Source organism: Citrus clementina, unplaced genomic scaffold, assembly GCF_000493195.1.
Source record: "Citrus clementina cultivar Clemenules unplaced genomic scaffold, Citrus_clementina_v1.0 scaffold_4, whole genome shotgun sequence".
In the NCBI taxonomy this organism is placed as follows: domain Eukaryota; kingdom Viridiplantae; phylum Streptophyta; class Magnoliopsida; order Sapindales; family Rutaceae; genus Citrus; species Citrus x clementina.
In genome coordinates this window covers 16,932,791-16,958,548 of record NW_006262274.1, presented here as the reverse complement: position 1 = coordinate 16,958,548, position 25,758 = coordinate 16,932,791, and the positions used below count along the sequence as shown (strand labels likewise).

General features: G+C 33.2%; 3 protein-coding genes across 5 annotated transcripts; 2 read left to right on the top strand and 1 right to left on the bottom strand.

The window, feature by feature from the left end:
- The first annotated feature begins 550 nt into the window (after positions 1-550).
- LOC18044330 lies at positions 551-2,642 on the top strand. The gene is made up of 5 exons (XM_006437229.2): positions 551-625; positions 836-959; positions 1,919-2,056; positions 2,303-2,445; positions 2,541-2,642. Exons 1-5 carry the CDS (start codon positions 551-553, stop codon positions 2,640-2,642), a joined length of 582 nt encoding a protein of 193 aa, XP_006437292.2.
- A 1,333-nt stretch (positions 2,643-3,975) lies between these two features.
- On the top strand, positions 3,976-4,995 carry LOC18044329 (NAC domain-containing protein 83). Its single transcript, XM_006437228.1, has one exon. The coding sequence runs from the start codon at positions 3,976-3,978 to the stop codon at positions 4,993-4,995; it is 1,020 nt and encodes a 339-aa protein (XP_006437291.1).
- Positions 4,996-13,588: 8,593 nt separating this feature from the next.
- On the bottom strand, positions 13,589-17,951 carry LOC18044327. 3 transcript variants are annotated; one of them, XM_024186652.1, is made up of 9 exons: positions 17,691-17,951; positions 16,562-16,658; positions 16,418-16,446; positions 15,613-15,745; positions 15,473-15,530; positions 14,870-15,385; positions 14,409-14,546; positions 14,132-14,226; positions 13,589-14,006 (listed from the first exon to the last, which is right to left on the bottom strand). In XM_024186652.1, exons 4-8 carry the CDS (start codon positions 15,660-15,662, stop codon positions 14,179-14,181), a joined length of 810 nt encoding a protein of 269 aa, XP_024042420.1. In that variant the 5' UTR covers positions 15,663-15,745; positions 16,418-16,446; positions 16,562-16,658; positions 17,691-17,951; the 3' UTR covers positions 13,589-14,006; positions 14,132-14,178. The 3 variants fall into 3 exon arrangements, with proteins under 3 accessions (XP_024042420.1, XP_024042421.1, XP_024042422.1); XM_024186653.1 differs by having other exon boundaries at positions 16,562-16,616; XM_024186654.1 differs by having other exon boundaries at positions 16,562-16,607.
- Positions 17,952-25,758: the final 7,807 nt, after the last annotated feature.

The following is a 25,758-nucleotide window of genomic DNA, read 5'->3' as shown; positions in this document are numbered from 1 at the left end:
AAAAGAACCAAGACTGTGTTGTACCGGAGCTCGAGACTGTCAAGTATAACATAATGCTGAGTTAAAATCCCCACATAGTTGAGTTACAGGAAAGCATAAATATGGCAGTTAATCAGCAAATACTAGATTAACATCATTGTTCCTCAGCGATGTTATATTAACATCATTGTTGTCTGTAGACCACAAACAAGTACTTTTTATCAGGGATTCATATCATAATATAAAATTCACCATTTCCCTGCCCCCACAACCCAATTAAAGAAAGAATATATGATATTGCCACTCAGTAACACAAACTGAAGCAATCAATGATCTTAACAAAAGGGAAGAACCAAGAAAGGCTGAAACATGGCCAAAAACAAAATGAGGAAAGATCCCACTCGAAACTAATAATAGTAACAAACACATATGAAATGATATAGATTCAGATGTAAGCCCTAGACTCTTATCTGCCGATTCCCAGTTAAGCCAATTAGAATTTATAAAATGCACAATCTTTTACTGCCTAAATTTATGCAAGGCCACAATTAGACAAGAACCTCACCATAGCATGGCACCAGACGACAAGGAAAGTTTTACTACAGGCCAGAGATCCTTGAAAGCGGCAAATGAGAAACCCTTCCATGTTTGAGGGCACCCTCCACATATAACAAACAGAAGTTGACCCTAGTTTGGAATCCAGTATGCCAGAATTGTTGATCCCAATGCTCCAGGGAGTCCAAAATTCAATTTCATGGTAAAAAGCCACGAAAGAAAGAGATGAAGCAAAAATGAACATGCCGCCAAGTAGGAGATAATCATGTTTCTGCTCTGGGCTTGTAGGTACATTTGGCAGGTAAAGGATACGATGAAGGCGAACAACACAGGGATTAGAATGAGAGAAATAGTTCCCGCCACTTCAGCAATATTTTCTTCTTGGCCCAAAGCCACCAAAATTGGTGTAGTGAAGAAGAACAGAGGTAAGAGAAGGATAGCACAAATGGTTAAGACTATCCACGATCTTTGAAGATATATTACTAGCATGTGGTATTGTTTCACCCCATAAGCTTGCCCACAGAGAGTCTCTAATGCACTAGCCATGCCCAACTGCACTTTCAAATTCAGATATCAGAACAAGAGAAGACTGAAGCAACTATTTATAGATTTAGAGAATTATATTCCTTGTGAACAGATGACACCATGCATTATAACACATCTTCTTATAGAAGCTAGAGAGTGACTGGAAAGCATTGAAACTCATTAAAAAAACTGAACTGCAATGGAAAAGAAACATTCTTTCTCTGAAGCTCTTGGTCAGCCATTACAGTTCTCAGATTATGTGATTGGGGAATATGACTGCATGAAAATTTTTTCGAAACACTAAAAAAAATAGCAGTAGACATTTTTGAGTGGCGAAAGTTCAGATATCCTGATTGAAATTCAAATTATATTGATTGGTGTTAACCCTTGTGTCATTAAAGAAGGTTCATTGGTTTGGCTGCCAGCAAATTCTGGTAAATATACTTTTGCCTTCACTTTGCTAGCTATGAGAAGATATTTATATTTGGTAGCTACACTCAAATATTTTGATCTGGTAAAGAATTTTTCTTTTCCTTGTCCTTTCTCCCCATCTTCTTGTATCAGCTTTAAAAGTTCGGTAAAGCATTGCCACCAATAGGGTTACAGCAAAAGTTGTAGTCATGTTTTAATTTCTAAGATTCTGTTAAACTTTGTGAATGCTTATTTTTTTATTTTGGAATCATACCTAATATTCTGCTAATGTTCAATACTTGTAGAAGCCTATTAATTGTATGGGGTTGTACTTGTTCCCATTTTTGGTTTCTGAACTTTTCTATTGTTATTTACATTAACCAAGAGGAAAGTGAGGACTTTGGTGGTGGTTGCCCTTACAAGGAAATTAAATTTGATCGTTAGTAATTTGGTCTTATTCAACAGGACTCTTTTCAGAGATTGTTACACAAACAAGACGGCACAAGAGCAGAATGGGAGTATCCCTTTGCTGTTGCTGGCATCAACATTTCTTTTATGTTAATACAGATGTTGGATCTTCAATCAGGTAATTAAAGTTCTGACTAAGTAACATTTATTGTAATCGTTGCGGTTCACTCCTCGATCCTGAAAAGCTGGGAAACGGCAAAGCCACCCCAGTCAACCATGAGGAGCCTTGGTTCCAAGCGTCCCCTTAAGAAATCAACTTGCTCATCCAACATCTGTCCAGCCATATTTTATTAAACACGCTTAACTTTGTGCTACATTCTGCATTTCCACTTGGTGTCTTCATATTGTTCAATTTTACGTGCAGGAAAGCCATCTTCTTCAGCTGGTATCCGCTTTCTAGAACTGCTTGAGAAAGATGAAATGGCATTCGACAACCTTTATTGTGTAGCCTTTCAAATGATGGATGCTCAATGGCTTGCAAAACGGGCTTCATATATGGAATTTAACGTAAACTTAACCTAGCATCCTCCGCTTTATATATATATATATATTCATGAACCATGATTTAGGCTTAATTGTTGTTATATGATTTTTTTTTTCAGGATGTATTGAAGTCTACAAGAGCACAATTAGAGCGCGAGCTTAAACTCGAAGATATTTCTTGTGTACAAGATTTACCCGCATACAATCTGTTGCATAGATAGATAAGTAGATGATCAAATTTGCATATTTTGAATTGTGAAGTAAAAACATCAGCTGTAGAGGTTGTTTATTTGAACTGTTGCTGCCATAATCTCTGTAACATTGCAAATTATATAGTTGGTATCATAGAAAGTTATATGTTTGTTGAACTAATTTGGTTTCAGGATCATTTTTTTTCAATTATCAAGATCCGAAATCTCTTTTAGATCTCATTTGTAAATAATCATTTAATGTTTTAAAGACTAATACTATATGTCTTAAATATTATGGATAAATTTTACAACATTTAAAATTATTTATTACTCACATTATATAAATAAAAAATTCCAAATAATACTTAAAAAGTTTGACCTTTTTTTTCCTTTAAAAAAAACAAAAATTAGGTTACGAATATTTTCAAATTAGCTTTAAATAATCTTGATATATAAATAGTATTTAATTAACACCAATCCATTATTATTTGAAATCTTATCTGAAATCTAGTAATTTTATTTCACAGTAGCAATGGAAAAAAGAGTTAAAAAAAATATGATTCTTTCTATTTGGAATGGCCATATGTCTAATTCCTATTATTTTGGCTGGATTATTCGTAAGCGTCTATTTACAATACAGACGTGGTGATTAGTTGGAGAGGTGCACAAGACCGAAATTTCAGCACTACACGGGGGAATTAAAATCCTATAGTTGCATGATTAGCTAATTCCACTCACAGAACTTCTTACAACACCAAATATCTAATCTCGAGTGGAAACAAACTGGGGGTTAGGGTTAGGGTTAGGGTTTAGCAAATAGCAAAGGAAGAACCGCATTTTAACATTTGTGCATTTTATGATTTCATAGGGGACTTCTGAGTTTTCATTATTTTTTCAGAATAATAATAATAATAATAATAATAATCACGAAATATTAAAAAAAAAGAGATTTTTTTTTTTCTAAAGACCGACTTGGCGTCAGCCTCAAGCTCAACGACTTCTTGAATTTGTCCGATTTAGGAAGGTTATTAAATGTAAGGACTTTTTACCCAACTCGCAAATTCACCCGCGTTTCTCGGAGTTGCCTTAGGAAATTGTTACTTGTAATCCAAGCTAGGTCACTTCACTCCTCTAGGAAATTGTTACTTGTAATCCAAGCTACGTCACTTCACTCCTCCATATGTTATAAGGAAGCTTTAACACCCCCGCTTCTTACCACTTCTGCTCTAATTCTCTAAACCTATCTTTGCTTCTCTCTCGGCTTCCGTGTTCTTTGTTTTCAATAATTCGCCGAAAAACTTTCCTCCATCAATCATCAATCAACCAACCCACCATTCAATTAACCCTCTTCTCCTCAAACAAAATGCAAGAACACGGACCCTTTCTTCCCCATGGCTTCCAGTTCAGACCATCCGATGAAGAACTCATCGAACATTATCTCAAGAAGAAAGTTTCGGGAATATTCATCCCTCTTGCTGAGTATTTCATCATGGATTGTAATCTTTACGAGGAAAAACCCTCTGAGATTTGGGATTCTCATGGAGGACCCTTTTTAAATGCTGATGAGGATCTTTATTTCTTCACCCAGTTGAAGAAAAAGTCTTCCAAGGGTTCCAGAATCGACCGCAAAGTGGGATCTTCTGGCGGTACTTGGCAAGGGGAGGATGCTGGTAAAGATATAGTAATCGGCCAATCCAAAATCAAAATCGGCTCCAAGAAGAGGTTTCGTTACGAGAAACAAGGTTGTGAGGATCACGGGGCTTGGATCATGCACGAGTACACTCTACATATGCCCAAGAATCAAGCTACCAATTATGTGCTTTGCAGGCTCCGAAAGAATCAACCAACTGGCCATGATATTATGAATTACGGTTCTGCAAAGAAAAGAAAGCTGAAGGGTTTTCAAGACAACAGCAATCAATCCGAACAAGTAGCAGATATTGAGATGGATAGGCTGTTGACCCACCAACAGAATCAACACCAGAACTATATGGATTATCAAGAAGTAAGCTGCAGCAGTTCTGACATGATGAGTGAGCAGAGCTTAGCTGGTGGAATGGGGCTTGCAAGCAGTGTTTACGAGCCATCCATGGAGATGATGATGAGTCATTTTGATCAGATGATATGTAACCAACAATATGACTCCGGGAACAACATGCTTCAGGGTAGAGAAACTGGAGAGAATTATCATTGTCATTCGGAGAGTATCGTTGAAGTGCCCATGGCGGTGCCTGAATCATTGGTGCAACACGAAGACAGTGATGGACTACCTGAGTTAACTGAGGAAGACTATTCTTTTCTGGAAGACTTACTTCAAGAACCAATAGGGGATGTGCGCGGTTCATTCGGCTTGATGCTGGACTTGGATGATCTCTTGTCATAAATAATTGGATTACGACTTCGATTTGTATTGTAACTGTAACAACTTTTCTCCATTTACTTTAATCCTTTATTCGTATATATTTGTATTGTTCAGTTTCTCGTGTTCTTTATTCTCTTGAACTTCAATGAGTATGTTTTCTGCAAGTTGATAATGGGCAAAGGCATTCGGTTTGCATTTAAGCCAAAATCATCATTAATTAGTTCCAATCAGTAAATCTGATGGTTCATTCTCTTATTTCATTTATTTATTCACAACTGAGTTCACAAAAAATGATTGTTTTGAGATTACAGATAAAAATGATAAGCTAGTTAGAATCTTTCTAAAAATCTACTTCTTAATTTTCATGAAACACAGAATTTTGTTCCTTGTCTAATAGTATTTGGCAGCTCATCATACCGCCAGTCAATCCTTCAGTTAACCCTTCCACAATTTTTTATATATGCATATATATTTAAGATTTTATAGGTACAAGATGAAATGGGCTTGTATCACATGGCTGAGATCCTGTTCATGAATAAATGATTTTGCATTATTAATAATATCGTTTTGTTTACGTGAACGGTATTTTAGGTCTCGCAAATTTAGATTTTTTATGCAATTTAGAGCCGAACATTTTGAGATTTAACACGTTCGAACAGTTATGTTTTCAATTTTGTGTGTGTGTGTGTAAAAAAAGGGAACAATTAAGCAAATAAAAAAAAACTGTCAATTGAAAAAAAAAACAGTAATTTATTTTTTGTTGTCAGTAGTTCATTTTTTTTTGTTGTCCTACTATTTTTATTTTATCTCCAAAAACAGTAATTTATTCATTTAGTGTACTTAGGCAAATAAAAAAAAATCACCTATCAATTGAAAAAAAAAACTGTATCGAAAGCAATTGGAATTCAATTCTATATTCGTGACTTTATAAACTTTTTTTTCAATTTTCTATCATATAAAGTATTTGTTTACTATATAGGTTAATTATGTAAAATCATTTTTCTTGATGTGGATCAAGGCAAAACAAAATAAAAAGAATTCTTATTAGACATATACGATATATCAATAAAATTAGATCTAATAGACTTGTAATTTTTTATTTTGTTTACCAATAATACACCAATTTGCCATTCCTATATCAGTTTACTTATTTTACTTTTCATTTATAAGTCTTATGTTTTATTTTACACTTATTATTAATTTTTAAGTTTTATGTTATATTTGTAAGTTTCTTTTGTTTACTATTGATACATTAATTTATCATTTTCATGTTGATTTACTTGTTTTACCTTTTATTTAGAAATCTTATGTTTTATTTAGACAATTTATGTTCTATTTTACACTTAACGTTGATTTACAAATTTTATGTTTCATTTGTAAGTTTTTATTTTGTTTACTAGTAGAACACCAATTTACCATTCTTATATTAATTTACTTGTTTTACCTTTCATTTATAAGTCTTATATTACATTTACATAATTTATGTTTTATTTTATACTTATTTTGATTTATAATTTTTCTGTTGAATTTATATATCTTATGTATCATTTGGACAATTCATGTTTAATTACAGTATTAATGTATCATAGAATGAAACTTCATTTAATTTAAATATTTACCTCATTGTCCCAGTCGGTTTTCTTGGAACATAGCCAAGCACGATGATTGGTTTACTACTCCAAGCAGCATTCCAATCCATATACCATGTGCAAATTAATTGAATGAAGATATTCATCTAGTTTTTGAAAAATGAACTACAACAAGCCGTGCCATGTACTCCAAAGTAAGGCAACATGATCAAAATAGGGTAAAAGTTTGTTTAGTCTTTTTGGATTGGGTTAATTACCTAGTTAATTCCTGTATTTTTAAAATTTATCCAAAATTCTCTATCATTACTTTCATAATTGTTGGATTTAGGGCTAGTTTAGTAATAAGTGTACCTTTTAAAATAATTAATGCTAGTTGTGCTGTAAAAATAATCAGTTGTATAGATCATCATTTTAATACTTGGCAAAATTTATTTTTAAAGGTGTTATGAGTTTTTAAACCAATCATATATGTTCGATGAATCTTACAATTAAACTGCTATAAAAATACATGCAAATGACTCAAATAGATATTATGTTCAATAATTTTTTTTTATAAATTTATTGTCATGTATATATATATATTTATTTTGTATATATAATAATTAATAACAAAAATAAATATTTTTTTGTATTAATTATTTTTTTATTTTGTTATTCAATATAATTGATAATAATAATAATAATAATCTCTTTAAATTTAATGATTTTATTTCGCAATTGAATAAAGATAGTTTTCGATTTTTATATATGTGAGGATATATATGGAATCACATTAAATATAAAACTCATTTTCAAAATTAAATTTTAAAAAGTTACTCTTCCCTACTTTTCAAACTCTGCTATGGGGTAAAGTAAGTTTTTCAAAAGTAGTTTAAAAAAAATTATCAAACACCAAAATTAGTTTCTATCTTTTCAAAATTATTTTTAAGTCTCTCTAAAGTAATCTCAAAAGGGTCTGATAAAATAATATTTCATTTTGATATAACTTAAAAATTCAAACAAACCTAACAGGCAATAAGTAAAATTTAATTAGCTCAAACAGTCGCGACTAAAAAAGCATTTACCCATAAAAAAATAATTAAAAAAAACATAAGAGCTATATTAACCATAAATATCAAATTACATATCCACCGTAAAAGATGCTAAATTTAAATCTATGAAGTTCTTTATCAAGAGGGAAAAAGATGAAAAGTAAGAAATACAAAGATGAATTGATACCTTAACTTTGACATTGGCCACGTACATGAAAAACTCCTACAGGTACCAATCACATAATAGCAGCAAATGTTAATATATTCTACTATACTTTGCCAACCGGCACCAATAGCAGCCCCTACTAAATACATTGGCAAATTAATTCAATATATGCATGATACAATAGACTAAGGTGACGTTTATTATTATTATTTTTTTAATCTGAATAGACCTGAATTAATATGAATTCTGAATAGATCTGAATATTTGAATCTGAATAATATGTTTGTTTTTTCGTCTGAATCTCGAAAAATAAGTATTAAATTATTTGTTTTTTTCAACTTAAAAAGCTGAAAATATATACTTTTACATTTGTATCCTTATTAAATTTAAATGTCAAATAAATAATATATTAAATACCACAATATTTTAACATTTATAAGTAAAACTATATTCAAGTGAATACATAATTATTTTAGAATTTTAATATATAAAATACCATAAATTTCAAATTTTATCGTATATAATATAAGAAAGAAAAAACATGGATATTTTTATGTGGGGTAAATGTCTATGGGTGAGTTTTGGGATAGACATGAAAAATAAATTATAAAGTAGAGATATTTTTGACATTAGTAAGTAATTGACTTAATTTAGATTTCTCCATTAAGTAAAAAGCCAAAAAAATTAGCTTATTTTATTAAGTCAAAATTATTTAATAAGTCTCATTAAGTTATAAAAACAAACACATCTAATTAACTTAATTAATTAAGTTAAGTCACTTTAAGTTATTAAGTTAAAAAACAAACGCCACCTAAGGCTCCGTTTGCTATTATTGTTGGGAGATGTGTCTTCATCAACTCTTAAGTGTTAATTTGTAAATAATAAAAAATAAGGTGACTTATTTGTAATAAATCGACAATACTTTCACTATTCTTGTCGAAATAATCATTATGAAAAATATGTTATATATCATACATTATCAACTTACGTGAGAGTACAGGCTGGACACCGCTAAGTAACATTGAGAAAGCTAAGGGGACAGAGAGTGATCTTGCAACAGATTCCGATACTTCATCGGTTGTAAATAAATAAACAATTTTTCTGATGGAACGTTAAGCACATTATTATCGAGAGTCTTCCTATAATACAGTGCTGTTTGTGATACAGCCGCCTCAACAGTAATGAGAAAACTTGAACAACCGGTATTTTACCGGTTGTTTATTTAATAATTTAAAAAACAAAGTTTTTAATGCGGAAAAAATAAAATAAAATGGAAAAAGTCAAGGAAATTTAGTAAATATTGAACACAAACAATATTTAAGGGGAAAAAAAATTATATTTTGCTTGAATAAAAGTTAAAACAATTAAAATAAGTATGTCTCGATTTTTTTGGTTAAATATCAATATATTTGGTGACATTCCAAGTTAATTTAACACGTACCTAATTTTGATTACACTTTCTCACAAATTGGTTTGCTTATCTCCACTTTTTGATCCACTAGTTTTACGTTGAGTATTCTCACTAAAGTCGTACAATACGCATATTTTGGGTTAAATTCGAAATAAAATCATTTCTTATTAGATTAATTTCAAAAATGGGTAAAACTTTCTCCACATTTGGTTTTAATATTTCAACTATTATTTCACTAGTTGTACGTCTAACATTTCAACTAATTTGTGAAGCTTCCAATTTTATAGGTTAGATAACGATATTAATTTTTTTGTTTGATCAGTTCCAAGTTTTGGTAATGATTCTCCATTAATAGCTTCATATTTTTCAACTTATTGGTCCCTTACTTTTGCGTTCGTTATTTCCGCTAAATTCATCAAGTACCAATTTTTGTTGTTAGATTCTAAGTCATTTGAATTTTTCGTTGGAACTGTTCCAAGTTTTCGTTCTACTTTCTCTCTTAATAGTTCATATATTTCAACTAAATTATCTCAAGTTTTACGTTAAATATTCCAATTAAATAGTTGAGATTTCAGTTATTAAGGTTTGGTACCAGGTTTGGTTTCTAGAAATTTATTTTGGTTATGTGGATCACCAATTTTGGTTGCTCTTTCTCCAATGGTGGTTGCCGTATTTCAATTAAAATTTCACAGGTTTTACGTTCTGGATTTCAGTTAATTTGCCAAAATTTCAATTGCATGGGTTAAATATCATTAACATTTTTCTTGGTTTGATTTGTCTCGGTTTGAGGTAAATAATTCTCACATTTTTGTTAACATGTTGCAACTTATTGATTCACTTATTTTGCGTTTAATATTCCTAGTAACTTCGTCGGGTGCCAACATCTGTTGTGATATTTCAAGTCATTTTGAATTTTTTGTTCTAAGTTCGCGTTCAACTTTCTCTTTTAATGGTTAGTGGGTTTCAGCTAACGTTTTCTCCTGTTTTACGTTAAATATTCTAATTAACGCGTTTAAATTCCAGTTCCCAAGGTTAAGTACCAGGTTTGGTTTGTAGATATTTATTGTGGTTACGTTGGTAACCAATTTTGGTTAGTCTTTCTCCATTTTTGGTTGCTATATTTCAATTATTGTTTCACAGGGTTTGCGTTCCTTATTCCAGTTAATTCGGCAAATTTATAAATATTTTGGTTAAATATCATTAACAATTTTCTTGGTGAGATTTGTGTCGGTTTTGGTTCATAATTTTCACTTTTTGGTTAACATGTTTCAACTTATCGGTTCACTAATTTTGCGTTCGCTATTTCTGGTAAATTCATCAAGTACCAATATTTGTTGTTAGATTCCAAGTCATTTGAATTTTTTGTTGGATATGTTCCAACTTTGCGTTCTACTTTCTCCCTCAATCGTTCATATATTTCAACTAATATTATCTCAAATTTTACGTTAAATATTCCAATTAACTCGTTGAGATTCCAGTTATTAAGGTTTGGTACCAGGTTTGGTTTTTAGAAATTTATTTTGGTTATGTGGATCACCAATTTTGGTTTCTCTTTCTCCAATTGTGGTTGTCGTATTTCAATTAAAATTTCATAGGTTTTACATTCTGGATTTCAGTTAATTTGCCGAAATTTCAATTGCATGGGTTAAATATTATTAACATTTTTCTTGGTTTGATTTGTCTCGGTTTGGGGTAAATAATTCTCACATTTTTGTTAACATGTTTCAACTTATTGGTTCAATTATTTTGTGTTTAATATTCGTAGTAAGTTCGTCAGGTACCAAAATCTGTTGTGATATTCCAAGTCATTTTGAATTTTTCGTTGGATCGTTCCAAGTTCACGTTCTACTTTCTCTTTTAATGGTTAGTGTGTTTCAGCTAAAGTTTTCTCCTATGTTTTACGTTAAATATTCCAACTAATACGTTTAAATTCTAGTTCTGAAGGTTAAGTAGTAGGTTAGAGGTTTGTAGGAATTTATTTTGGTTACGTTGGTAACCAATTTTGGTTGGTCTTTCTCCATTTTTGGTTGCTGTATTTCAATTATAGTTACACGGGCTTTGCGTTCTTGATTTCAGTTAATTCAGTAAAATTTCAACTACGTGCGTTAAATATCATTAACCTATATCTTGGTTTGATTGTCTCGGATTTTGGTTAATATGTTTCATTTTTTGGTTCATAGTTTCAACTTATTAATTCAGAAATTTTGCATTTGGTATTCCTACTAAGTTCGTCGAGTACCAATATATAATGTCATATTCCAAGTAATTTGAATTTTTCCTTGGATCTGTTCCAAGTTTTCGTTCTAATTTCTCTATTAATGGTTAATGCGTTTCAAGTAACGTTTTCTCTAGTTTTACGTTAATTATTCCTATTCCATTTTCAAATTACCAATTAATAAGGTTACATATCAGGTTTTTTAATGGTAAATGTGTTTGAACTAGCGTTTTCTCTAGTTTTACGTTAATTATTCATATTCGGTCGTCAAATTTCCAGTTAATAAGGTTACATACTAGGTTTTTTAGAATTTTTTTTTGGTTAAGTGGATCACTATTTTCGGTTGTGGTTTCTCCATTTTTCGGTTGATGTATTTTCAATTGCAGTTGCAAATGTTTTGCGTTCCGTGTTCCTAGTAATTGGATTAAAATTGAATGATGTAGGTTAAATATCTAAAATATTTTCTTGGTTCAGTTCAGTTGTCTCAGTTTTTGGTTTGCTTGTTTCAACTTATTGGTCCACTGATTTTGCATTCAATATTCCTACTAAATGCCTACATGTACCAATATTTGTATTGAGATTCCAAGTAATTTGAATTCTTCGTTGGATTAATTCGAAGCTTTCGTTCCATTTTCTCCCACAAGGCAGTCGTGCGTGTATATGCAATGAGAGTTTGGGAGTTGATAATTGAGGTAAAATGGATGGAAAATGGTTTCGGAGAGTGAATTTGGAGACAAAATGTGTAAGCAGTGCACAATTTTCAGCGAGAGTGAGAGGGGAGAGAGGCCGCTAAAAAATTGAAGAGGAAGACAGTGGAAGGAGGGTAGCCGCTATGTTTGGGAATGGGTTATCAAAAGCGTAGCACATGCGGCTAGCCGCGAAATGAAGGCGGGTAGCCGCTATGTTTCTGGAATGGGTTACAAAAAGTGATGTACATGCGGCTAGCTGCGTATGGAAGGCGGGTTGCTGCTATGTTTCTGGCATGCAAGTGAATTCAAGCGGTTAGCCGCTTCACAGGAAGAGGTAAGCTGCAAACTTTGTGCCCATGAGCACTAATTTCTGTAATTATACTTTGAACGAGTATATTCAATTATTTTCGTATAGGTCCTTTTTGAGCGTTTAAAAATAACACGTAAGGAGCTAAAAAACTGAAATCTTGTTGATGTGGTCCGTAAATTTTCAAATACTCCTTTTGATTAAATAATTTGCCTTGTAAAATATACAACTTTTACAATGAAAATTGATAATTTGTTATAGAGATTATGAAAGGAAGCCTTGAGCTTTTAAGATACAAAGTCGTGGACACAGTAAAGTGTATTAGCATTAGGAATATGGAAAAGTGAATTATTCGAGTTGGTACCCTCTTTATAACTCGCCGTACCCTTTTTATAGCTCTCATTGATCATTTATGCCTTGAGCTTGATTTTAGTTAGGGTAGAAAGTTTACCTTTAAATAAATATGAGATTATAAATATACTAAATTATCGTTTTTTCATGTAATTGTTATCATCAAAACCATTTAGGCCAACAATTTTAAGAGAAGGAAAGAACCAACACTTAAATTGTTAAACAATATTTTCTATTCAAACTATTTAATATAAAAACCAGTAAAAAACTAAAAATTTTAAGCCATTTCACTGTTGTCTCCAACCCCTCCAGGCATCAAATGAGGCATTTTTGGTCAAATGAACAGAACGAAAAATATTTTTAGTTATATTTATTTATGAAAAATTATGCTAATTTAACGTAAAATTGAGAAGAATTCTTAAGTTTCGAAAAACATACATTGTAGTCTTTGGTGTGTAGAAAACGAGCATTTAAAAAATGGTAAACTATTTGACATGTGCTTTAAATCTATCTATCCAAAGGCTTATTTGTTTAACAAGAACATATTGTTCTCCCATCTTGTTTTCAAATTCTTGAACAAGGTTTTCAAGATCAGAAACCGAAGGGGCCTTTAGTTGGACAAACACGTAATACTCATTTTATTCCACATAACCAATTGGTGTCGAGTTTAGTTTTTCATTGTCCTTTCTCATTTCCCAACAGCCAAACAACAATTCCAAACCGTCCACCATTTAATCTTGCACTTAAAAAAGAAAAAACTGAAATCAAGCAAAAAGAAAAAACTGAAATCAAGAAAAACAGAAAACTTGTACAGAAGCGTACACATCAATTGATTAACCATTACATGTACAATTTCTTACTCAATAAACACCCTCACACATACAAAAAATAATAGGGCCATCACAGTTGCTGTACGCCTGCGCAGTAATTGTAATCTTGCCGGAACACACATGTTTGTAAAATAAGCACCCTCAGCCAAAAAATAAGAGGGCCACCCATCAGCTAACCCAGGTTAGTGAACTCGCGGATTCTACAACAACAGTAGTTGCTATACAAAATACCAACAAATGGGGTGGCATCACAAAAAATTTGCCAACCTTTTACCCTAACGTTGCTACAATGCTACAAAATGGTTCGGCAAACAAAAAAAAAAAAAGACTGCACAGTCAACCTATAACTTGCGCGCTTCTTGAATAAGTCGACACCTAATCTTGTTAAGCGGAGATTGCACCAAATAAAGAGCTAGAAGAAGGCGAGTGTGATCCGAGTCATGCTGAAAAAGTTAAAAAAAAAAAACCTTTTTTAAAAAGTCGATCCTCATCCTGCTGATATAAATCCTTATTTGTTAATCTAATACAGAAAAGATATTATACACCAATAAGATACAACTGTACAAACCTGATAAGAGTCATGGACAACAATACAAGGACTATCCATATACTTCATCACATAGTAGCCGCAATCAAAACCATTTGGCTGTTGTGGTAGACCAGCTTGACGACAGATTTGAAAATTTAAAAAAGTGAATCGATTACCAAAAATTAATGGTGATCTATTACTCCATTTGGAGTCAAATTATGAATGAATTGACATAGATAATGAATTTATGCCTATACTGCATGATGCAACTAATTCTGTTTTCAATTCAACTAAGCACCCTACAAGAAGAGATTACCTTATCGCTTCCAATCCCTCCTTTGGATCTAAGCCACTTCATGAACTTCTTGATCCTTGATTCGTTCCAGAATGTGATGGGAAGTATATTCCTATTGGGCTGAATGTTGTCATATGCAACATTATGGAGATAAAAGATCTGCATGAACAACATGATGGGATGAAGAAACAAAGTTGAAATATAACTGCCTATTGGACATAACAATGTCGCTATAGCAAATAAGGTAAATGCAACCTGCAAAAAACTTTATGTAAGAATATCAACATCGTGAACGGTTGCAAGCATTAATAAGCTACATAAATAGCTTAAGTGTGCACATTTTTAAAAATAAGTTCAAGTGTTTCATACAACTACAATTACAAATACTATAGATTAAACGGGGGTTATGCACAAAGATTCATAATTTAAAACACAATCAATTGTAAGCAATTACAAGTGCTGTAATTGAGTTATCCACAAACCTTGAAAATCTTGTTGGCTTCATCTAATTGCTCTATTAGTTCCTCGAGCGTGCGGATGCGAATCCCTTTAACTGTTGGTTGGAAAATACGTCGCACTTCAGCAATATGATCACTTGTACCATTAATCTTAATGGCCATACCTCCATCTTTTACGCCCATGATTTTCGAAAACATTTTGGGACAAAGTTCTAATTTCTGACCATGAAGTTCAATTATATTCCTTTCAGGTTTAAACTGATTAACTAACCAATGGCGTAACTTCCTCTTCAGCTTGCCACATCTGAGTTCAAGCAGGCTTTCAAATCCTATTTCTCTTATTGCTTTTTTCTTCTCTTCTGATAAACTCTTAACCAGCGCACAAAACCGCTCAGGTACACACTTAGTTTCCACTATTTCATTGTCACCAGAATGTGAGTTTGAATTACCCGAATTACCCATCCTTTCATCTCTCTTTTTGTACCTTGCCTTTTGTTCGGGAGGAAGTTCTTTGTAGGTTTTCCCAATATGTTTTCGTAACTGTAAAAAAGGTAATGCATATGTTTTAAAACATAAAAAACCTACAAAATAATAGATGTACATGCTACATTTAATGAATATACTAACCCCAAGCGTAACGGACAAATCTGAATTTTCACTTCTCAACCGCTTAACTTCTTCAATGCTGCAAAACCATAACATCTAATTAGTGTTATCTGGTATCGGCGTGTTTATTTACCGATAGGTAAGTCACAATGACTACTTACAAGTAAGACAAATCCATAAGTTGAAGACGTTGGAACTGCGTCCTGACCATTTGCTCTTAGAATAGGAGCACCTTTTTTCTGTAAGCCCCCTGGTTGTCGTTTACGCTTTCGTTGCTGACTGTCCATTTGTATTCTTCCAAAAGAAAAAATTTAGATAATTAAGGGAAGGATAATTATTCCATCAATATGTATTATATTTTTTTTAAAAAAAATAGTTCCCCCGCCTGCTATTCCATCACTGTACTCCTTGCTTTTTAATCTATTCAACATACCATAGATGATGGAATTCATGCAAATATTATAGTTTTATTTTATTTTTGGCTTTTTTTCCTCATTTATACCAATGAAGCACAAGAAGACAAAAATACCAAAGTAAAGATCTTTACCTTTGCCCATGACTAATACCTAAACACACTTCACAATAAATGAATGAAAGAGTGAAAAAAAAATTGAATATAATAAACGGAAGGGATCAATAGCCCTCATTTCTTACTACAAAATTAGCAAAATCTTATTATTTCAACAAAATAAAATTTTATGGACATTTATCTTTGCTGCATACAATAAAATCATGACTATTATCGTGTCCTCAACTTAGCATCATACAAACAAATTTCACAGTGAATCAAAGTACAATGCTTAAAAAAAATTATAAAAAAAAAGCATTGAAGGCTGCTGGGAAAGAGGAGTAGGGGCTGATGGGCTGTAACCAATATCAAAACCAATGCATTGAAACCAATATGACAAAACCCATGAATTATTATAAACACCTAATAAAGGGATGGTATATCAGAGGGATTGATACCTGGAATATACTTCAGCAAAACAGGGCCCCTGAGAATAAAGAAAAGTTTTGCTCAACATTCCAAAAAAACAGAAGAAAATAGAGTGTCTTGTCGGCTCTTTTCAAAAAATTATATTGTTGTAACTTACACAAAATTCCACTTACCACAATCGTGAGGGCCAATTGTAAGATTAAGATAAAGGCCTGCTTGCTGCATCAGCTTCATAAACTTCAGCAGATCAGAATTCCCCTCCAAGTAATACTAAAACCAATTAAAATAAAAACAAAAAATAAAAAATAGCAAAGCATATATTGCAGAACTTATTTTAAATATTACCCTAGATTTGAGACTACAAGCAAACATGCCCTCTGATAAAAACAAATTACATGCCATGAATAAAATTATTACAAGTCTACCCAAGAAATTGTTACGGTTATAGTGATTACAAACCTTTCCTAACTTCACTTATCTTCACCAATGAAAATAAGTCAACATTTAACATTCTTTCACAATCAAGTACACCAAGTCTTACAAATAAAGGTTTAAGGTTACAAAGCATAGTTACTTAACATTTATCGTAACGCAACTTAGACAATTCTATTACCATAGAAAGACATTTGTCTATTTCTTATAAACACGGCAAGAATCACATCCAAGGTCTAGTAAATTCAACAACAACCCCATACAGCGTATACCCAGCACATACCCAACTCATTGGCTGATTTGCGGCACAAAACGATAGAATATTATCATAAAACCACCACAATATCACTGGATTCAAATATAAGAATAATAGAAATATGATTGTTCAATTACATCATTACCCCAAATCAGGAATACTAGCGAGACTACATTAATTCATGCCACTGGCAGCAGCACATTCTTTAATAAAATCCTTCAAACATCAAAAATCGGCTACATGTCAATCTAGAATTTAAAAGGAAATATACAATAATTTTTTGGAGAGAAGAAATCCCTTTCCACTTATATTGAAGATAATTCAAGAAAATGAGAAGCCCCAATTCGTAGCTCATCAAAACAAACCCCATTACTTGCAGTTGCTTGATGCTAGATAGTGCAACCTCTATTTTTTTTTTCCTTTTTGTGAAAAACATAATCTCAAGATAAAAAAACAAAAAAAACAAAAGCCCTACCAATTATCTTTCAATTATCAATCCCTGGAAATCATCTCAAAATTTCAAGTAATAATAATAAACTAAACTGAAACTTCAAGCATATTTAAATGACATGATAAGATTTTTTATCATATATTAAATTAGAGAGAGAGCTCACCGAAATTGTTGGGAGACATAAGAGAGAGGTACAGCAAGAGAGGTGATTGACGAGAGTGAAAATTTGAAGCTGTGAGTGACGAACTGAAGATGCCCTCGAGAAGTTGAGCGACGAATTGAAGTGAGAGTGACAGATCGAGTAAGCTTGAATAAACGGCACTCCTTCGGCTACATCTTTGCTCTTTGCTGTGATGGGTGGTGAATACTCTTGAATAACAAGTTCTTATCATCCAAAATTCTGGATGTGGGAGAAAACAATAGGAGGGAGAATGCAAAGGCTTTTATTATGATGGAGAGAGAGACAATCCAACGGCTGTGATTTTTTAGTTAAGTTAATTGATGAAATAATAACTGCCACATTCGGTCGCCAAAATGAGTTATCACACATATTAACCATTGGATGTATTTACTTCTATCTAACGGTTGTCATTTTTTTTAATAAAATATTGAATTCAGCTGTATGAGATACAAACGCTGTATTACAAGCGGACCCTATTAATTATCGAATAGAAAACTCTGCTACACATGGAAGCAATTAAGGCAACTTTGATGGAAATTTTGCAGCTTTAGCATTTCCTCTCCCCAATTCATTTCAAACCCGAACTCTGGACATAAATACATACGTTTTGTGTGTGTGCGCTCGCGCGTATGCAATAAAGCATCAGTATTTGAGTTTGCCAAGCATATACGCCATTAGAAACTCAATGTTTCAAAATCTTTCATACCCAATTGAGGCTACGAGGCCAAAGCATATCTAACATGAACTCCCAAGCTATGATGTTAAGGCTACAAAATAGTACATTTGATTTCATTAGTATATGCCTATGACACTCTTAATATATATGGAGAAGTAATGATATAATGGGAGGCAGTAATTACCTAATGATGAGCGACAGTGTTAGGTGACATTGTCTGATTAATTCATAATTTAAATACTTTTTACAGGATGTCCCAAAGTCCTGCTACATTTTCAGGTGCTTACTATATGGTAAACGCTAATGACCACTAAATTATACTTATGTATGTAAGTATTTTTCAATAACCCATTATATCCATAGTCTTAAAACAAGTAAATAACCATAGAAAAAAAAAACACATTTTTCTTATTTTTATTATTATCATATATACTTTTGATAGTCTAATCTAATGTGTTTGTCAAAAGATGTGACAGATTTTACCTGTTAAAATTATAATTTATTTTTTTACAGTAAATTTAAATATCAAAATTTAACTTTAAGAGACATAATGGGTAATTCGAAAGAAAGAAAGAAAAAATTATAGGGACCGAAATAATAAAAGCGAAGCGAAAAACATTAGACAGTTATGTAGTACATCATTCTGTAATGTAGCTTGCAGCGCATTGAAAATCCAATTTTAGGGTAAAAAAGAAAAAAAGAAAATAGAACCAACATAGACTTATCATATGGAGATGGCAAATATCTCAACTCTGGCATTTTTCCATAAATTTAATGAGTAATTAGTGTTTATTAAGAATGCTCGGTTGCACTTATGTACCATATCATACGCTCGAAGATGTCGAGAGTTTAATTAGAGGAAATAACTCAGCAAAAGGATTTAAATTGAATCCTCTCCAAGTATTAGGGCATCAACCACCAGTGACATACAAATAATTTGAGTTTTTAAGCTGTGAGCGTAGGTGCCTTTTTATGGTCAAGTGAAAGTGCCAAAAACAAATAACGGCAATGAACCATGGGCAAGAAATGTCCTGCCCTTACTATTTGCTATGTCTTTGCCTTGGCCAAGAAATTTGAAGATTGAACTTGAGACGATAAACCCAGGGAGCAATATTGTTGTTTACTTATACTAAAATGAGAGTGTGGAATATGAATTAGAATCTCATTATGTATTTATTTTGTCTTGGGTTGTGAGTAAATTGTTTCAAATTACAGTTTTACTCATATTTAAAGAGTTGGTTTGTAATTACAAAGTGAATAAAAAAATACTTGTAAAATAAACTGTTTATTTTATTATTAATTTTATTTATGTAAATTGATAATTATTATAATATTCTTAATTATTTAAATCACAATTTTTTTATTAATTTTAATTTTAATTATGTAAGTTACAAATTCCTGATAAGAGCAATACATGAAACATTATTATTAATAATATAGTACAAAATTAATATTTTCTTAGAATAACTATTTATTACTATTAATTATTAACATTAAATAAATATAATACTATTAAAATTAAATAAATGAAAAGTAATATTATTAGTTCTCCACGAATATAATAATAATATTTAAAAATAATTTAACTTAGATTAAATAAATTATTATTTTTCACTAAATATAATAATATTATATTCAAATAAATTTAATATTAATATTTTTAAGTAACTGTGACATTACTTTATTTTAATAAATATAATTATATTATATTTAATAAAGAAATGCTAAAAAAAAGAAGTGGGAGTAGGAATCTCACTGCACACTCAAAAAATGAGTAGAATCCACGGAGTGGAACTCCTACTCCCCTTCTTAAATAAACAAGTAAATAGTGGAGTGGAAGGAATCCACACTTCTCCTCCCACTCCAGCAAATAAACACAACATTAAATGTACTTCTTATGAAGATGCAACTTCTTGAATTAATTAACCTCAGAATATTAGATTGCATTTGCACAGACTCATTATCAGGCTCTTCTTGCCAACAGACAAAAAGAAAGAAATTTTTATCTGAAGTTGTTATTGGTGTTAACGGTAATCGGTTTATTGGCAGAGAAAATACATGCATGATTGAGATTATTAGGATCATCAAGCAATATTGGACCTTAACTTGTTGAGTTTAATTGCCGTTGGATTCTTCTTCAGAAGGCTTCAAGAGCCACTTATTGAGTCGTTCTGATGCTTTCTTCACCTAGAGAGAGGAAATAGTGTTGTCATCAAATGTATGAATGAAGTCTACAAATTAAATATGACACTTCTTTTTTGAAAAGTTTAGAGACATTGAGCATTAATGAGGCATGCAATTCAGCCTAGATGCTGGGGATACAGTACCTCGGGATACGAATGGGCAAGTAGAAATGAGGGGAAAGGGGAAAGAGCAGAGAGAGGCAAGCCTTAAATCAGAAAAAGCAAAGTTTCCTGGAATGGCAAACGCGGGAACTTTTGAGAGGGAAGAAGTTGATGACTTGGGGGATGGGAAAAAATGGGGAGGCAAACAAAAGGTAATGGTGGGCTCGGCCCATGTGGAAACTGAAGCTGAGAAAGTGGACAATGGGAATTGCTTGGACAAAATGAAGCCCAGGAAAAAGAAATGGAAGTTATAAGTCCGAAAAATGGAAGATAAAGCAAGGATAAATGAAGCAATCATAAACTTAAAAAGGCCCAGCAGTGTTATGGAGTGGGGAACCCGGAAACAAAAAAATGCAAAATAAATAGCTGGCAGGGCGTTGAACATTCATCACAGCATCAGGAAGTTACTACAACAGTTACTCAGCTAGTTTTCAAAAATGAAGTCGGGGATGCTTCAAAGGGGGTTCAGAATGCTGCTCCTAAGATATCGGCGGAGGCTGGAAGACAGCCCCGCCGACAGCCATAAAGCTAATAAGCTGGAACGTTCGGGGGCTGGGGCAAGACCGAACGTTCCGAGAAGCCCAGCAAATCTTGCAGGAGCATAGGCCTCAACTTTTATTTCTTTGCGAAACAAAGATGACGTCGAAGTAAATGCAAGAGAAAGCAAGTAAGATGAAATTTCAGAATTGTTTTTCAGTTAGCCGTGAAGGATTGGGAGGTGGGTTGGCAATGTTGTAGAATCCAGGGACAACAGTAGAGATAAAGTCTTTTAGTAAACATCATGTGGATGTAATGGTTTGTAACGAAAATGGCAATTATTGGAGGTGTACGGGAGTGTATGGCCTTCTAGAATCAGATTAGAAGAGACATACTTGGGAGCTATTAAGAAGGTTAGCTACTTTATCTTTGCTGCCGTGGCTTTGTTTCGGAGATTTCAATGAGGTGTTGAACTTAAATGAGAAATTATGAGGAAGAGATAAGAGGGTTAATATGGTGAATGAGTTTAAAGAAGCTATTAGGGATTGTGATTTAAAGGATTTAGGAAGTATTGGGTACCTGTTTACTTGGTCCAATAGACGGTTTGGCCCTCACATTATAGAAGAAAAGCTCGACAGATTTTTGTGCAACAGCAATTGGGGAAACAGCTTCCAAGAAAAGGCTGGGCGGAATTTAATTTCTTGGAACTCAGATCATAGTCCAATCTTGAAAAGGCTGGGCGGAATTTAATTTCTTGGAGCTCAGATCATAGTCCAATCTTGATGGAGGTGGTAGAAAAGAGGAAAGGAAAACGTTTTATGAAAAGAACTTTCCCAAGAGTCCATTACGAAGATATGTGGAGCTCGTACGAGAAGTGCAGAGAGATAGTGAGGCAAGAATGAAGGGAGGTGAGTTATGAGAATGGTAGCAATCCAATTGAAATCTTCAAGAAAAAATCAAAGATGTCATTGGTTGAATTAAAGAATTGGAGCAATGAAGAATTTAGTGGGAGAGAAAAGAAGCTGGAGCAGTTGCAAAACAAGCTGAAGGACATTAAAATCGGGTACAATCATGCTGTTAATGGAGAGGAGATTACAAAAGTAGAAAATCAAATTGATAATATCCTTATTGACAAGGAAGTTTATTGGAGGCAAAGATCGAGGGCGGATTGGTTGAGGGAGGGGGATAAGAACACAAAATTTTTTCATTCGAAAGCCTCTGCGAGAAGGAAAAAGAACCGGATAAGTGGGCTGGAAGATGAGAATGGCAAATGGCTTGAAGAAGTTGATGATGTAGAGCGGATGGTATGTGAATATTTCACTAATATCTTCACTACAACAAACCCATCATCAGGCCAGATAAGCATAGCTTTATCAAACCTGCCAACCAAGGTTACAAGGGAGATGAGGAGTTTCATGGACCAGCCGTTTATAAAAGAAGATGTAGCTGATGCCTTAGCTCAAATGTGCCCCACAAAAGCACCAGGACCAGACGGGCTTCTAGCAGCTTTCTTCCAGAAACATTGGGGTTTTGTGCAGCAAGATGTTATCACCACATGCCTACATGTTTTAAATGAGGGAGGTAACTGTTAGAGTGCAATTTATGCACTAGTTTTGCATTGTTTACTTCCCTTAATATCGATGTTTTGCACTTAATAATAGTGATTTATTTGTGTTTTACTTTTGTAGGTGCAATTCTATTGATTGGTGATAAAATTGAGCTATAAGATGATGTTTAAGGATGATTGTTCTCTTAGAGAAATTATGAGCGTCAGAAGAACTTTGTTGATAAGGCGTGGGCGCGTGCTGTCAACTGCGGACCTGCAGTTTTTAGTTTAACGTGTTTTGTATTTTTGGTTATTTTTGTAATTACGAATTTAATATTTCAGATATTAGTATTTTATTTTAAATAGAATTCTAAAAGAGAAGAGAGAGAGAGTATTTAAGGGAGGAATCTATTATGAAAAAAAGGATTTTTGGATTGAAGAAAAAGAAAGAAAACCCTAGATCTAATTTTTCTCTTCTCTCTATGAAGAACTAAACTTATTTTTCTGGTTGAAGGATAATGAAGCTTTGATTCATCACTATTGTGAGATCTTTCTTGTGCTTTAATTGTTTTATTGCTTTTTGGGTATTTGTTTATTCTCTGAATTATTTTCATGATTATGTTTGTTAATTAGGTAATTGGCCACTATTTAATTATCAACTTAATCTATTGTCAATTAAATGATTCATCGTATGAAGAATTTAATGTTTGTGACAAATAACATAACAGAGAGTTGTGTTGTGAGAATAAACAATCTAATTTAAATGAATCATCATATGTGTTGATTAGGATTTGGGTCTCTCTGGTTTTTCAGGTTGTCAATTGATTAAATTCTATGATCGTATCTAGGGTTGTCTATTGATTAGGGAAATAACTAACGGTCGTACCTTGGTTATCGACTAGTTAAGGAGAGATTGGCTATTAGAGGGTCTCGGTAGCTATAACCGGTCTATTCATGAGTAATAATAATCTATATTTGAATCAATGATCAGTAGTCGAATCAAGCTGAGTTAATTCCTTCAACCAGAGCTTTCTCCAATTTGAATTACAACTTTAATTTGCATTCTTGTTATTTTAATTTGATTTTTATTATTGTCAACAAAACCCCCATTTTATGTTTTACGTTTTAAAATGATTTAAATAACTACCGATCTCTGTGGACACGACCCTGCTCAATTACTATACACAATTTATTTAGAGTAGGAATTTATTTTTGTTGGCTTCGACACCCATCAAATTTTGGCGCCGTTGCCGGGGATTGGTGTCATTTATTTAATCCTTTTTACGTTTTACTTGGTGTATGGTTCGTTCTTCTCGTACAGGTACACTTTCGTTTGATCCTGAAATTGAGAAGACAGCTCGCCAGCTGAGACAGCAGACGAAGCGAGCTAAGCAACGATCCTCGTCACCTTTGCTTTCTGAAACAGATACGGTGCCTAATTTAGTTGAATCATCTAGCGATTCAGAAGAACAAGTGATGGATAGACCTGCACCTGTAGAAAGAACTCTTAGAGAGTTAGCTGAACCAGACTTGAATCAACAACCACTCTGCATTCAATATGTAGACTTGGAGGTAAATTTTGAATTAAAGTCTGGTCTTATTCATTTATTACCCAAGTTTCATGGTTTTGCAGGTGAAGATCCTCATAAACATCTTAAGGAGTTTCATGTTGTGTGTTCAAGTATGAGACCACAAGGTGTGACTGAAGAGCAGATTAAGTTGCGTGCTTTTCCGTTCTCTGTAGATGGGCTAGCTAAAGACTGGTTGTATTACTTGCCTCCTGGATCGATTACAACGTGGAATGGTTTGAAGAAGCAGTTCCTTGAGAAGTACTTTCCTGCTTCAAGAGCTGCCAACATCAGAAAAGATATTTGTGGGATCAGACAACTTCCTGGGGAGACTTTATATGAGTATTGGGAGCGATTCAAACAATTGTGTGCCAGCTGTCCTCAGCATCAAATTTCTGATCAACTTCTTATTCAATATTTTTACGAATGACTGTCATTGATGGATAGGAGTATGATAGATGCTTCTAGTGGAGGCGTGTTGGTGAACAAGACCCCTACTCAAGCAAGGGAGTTGATATCAAATATGGCTGCCAATGAACAACAATTTAGCAGCAGGCAAGAGCTCACTTCAAGGAAGGTGAATGAGGTAAATATTTCTTCTGTTGAACAACGTTTAGATAAACTTACTTCTCTTGTGGAAAAGTTTGTTGTAGGTAATGTGCAGCAGGTGAAGACTTGTGGTATATGTTACAATATGGGTCATTCAACTGATATGTGTCCTACACTTCAAGAAGAACCCATTGAACAAGCCAATACAGTTGGAGGATTTCCAGGCATGCCTCAGAGGAGGTATGATCCTTATGCACAAACATACAATCCGGGATGGAAGGATCATCCCAACTTCAGCTATGGAGTTAGGCCGTCAGGATTCCCACAACAGTATCCACAAAGACAACCAGCACCTCCACAGCCAAACTCCAAGTCAGGTATATCTCTTGAAGAAATTGTTAAATCACTTGCGATTAACACTCAACAATTTCAGCAGGCAACTACAGCAAGCATTCAGAACTTGGAGAACCAAATGAGTCAATTGGCGACTACAGTGAGCCGTCTGGAGTCTCAAGTATTAGGGAGATTGCCTTCACAATCTGAGGTGAATCCAAAGCAAAACGTTAGTGTTGTCATCCTTAGAAGTGGGACGGAGTTGCAAGAGCCTAGTAAGAAAGTGACAAAGCATGTAGAAGATGAGCTTGAGAAGAATGAATTGATGCCTCAATCTCAAGATGCACAACCCACCAAAGCGAAACCCCTACCTATTGTGATACCTCCTCCTTTTCCAAGCCGATTTGCAAAATCCAAGAAGGAGGAACAAGAGAAAGACATCCTTGAGACATTTCGCAAGGTTGAGGTAAATATTCCTTTATTAGATGCTATAAAAAAAATACCTCGATATGCTAAAGTCCTTAAGGAACTGTGCACCTCCAAGAGAAAATTAAAA

Excerpts from the sequence above, each read along its gene's own strand:
- LOC18044330 (XM_006437229.2), top strand. The coding sequence starts at position 551 with ATGGCACCAGACGACAAGGAAAGTTTTACTACAGGCCAGAGATCCTTG. Across the intron at positions 960-1,918 it reads TGTAGTGAAGAAGAACAGAG|TTGGTCTTATTCAACAGGAC; the intron begins GTAAGAGAAGGA and ends ATCGTTAGTAAT. Across the intron at positions 2,057-2,302 it reads GATGTTGGATCTTCAATCAG|GAAAGCCATCTTCTTCAGCT; the intron begins GTAATTAAAGTT and ends TTTTACGTGCAG.
- LOC18044329 (XM_006437228.1), top strand. The coding sequence starts at position 3,976 with ATGCAAGAACACGGACCCTTTCTTCCCCATGGCTTCCAGTTCAGACCA.
- LOC18044327 (XM_024186652.1), bottom strand. The coding sequence starts at position 15,662 with ATGGTCAGGACGCAGTTCCAACGTCTTCAACTTATGGATTTGTCTTAC. Across the intron at positions 15,531-15,612 it reads CTTATGGATTTGTCTTACTT|CATTGAAGAAGTTAAGCGGT; the intron begins GTAAGTAGTCAT and ends ATGGTTTTGCAG. Across the intron at positions 15,386-15,472 it reads ATTTGTCCGTTACGCTTGGG|TTACGAAAACATATTGGGAA; the intron begins GTTAGTATATTC and ends CCTTTTTTACAG.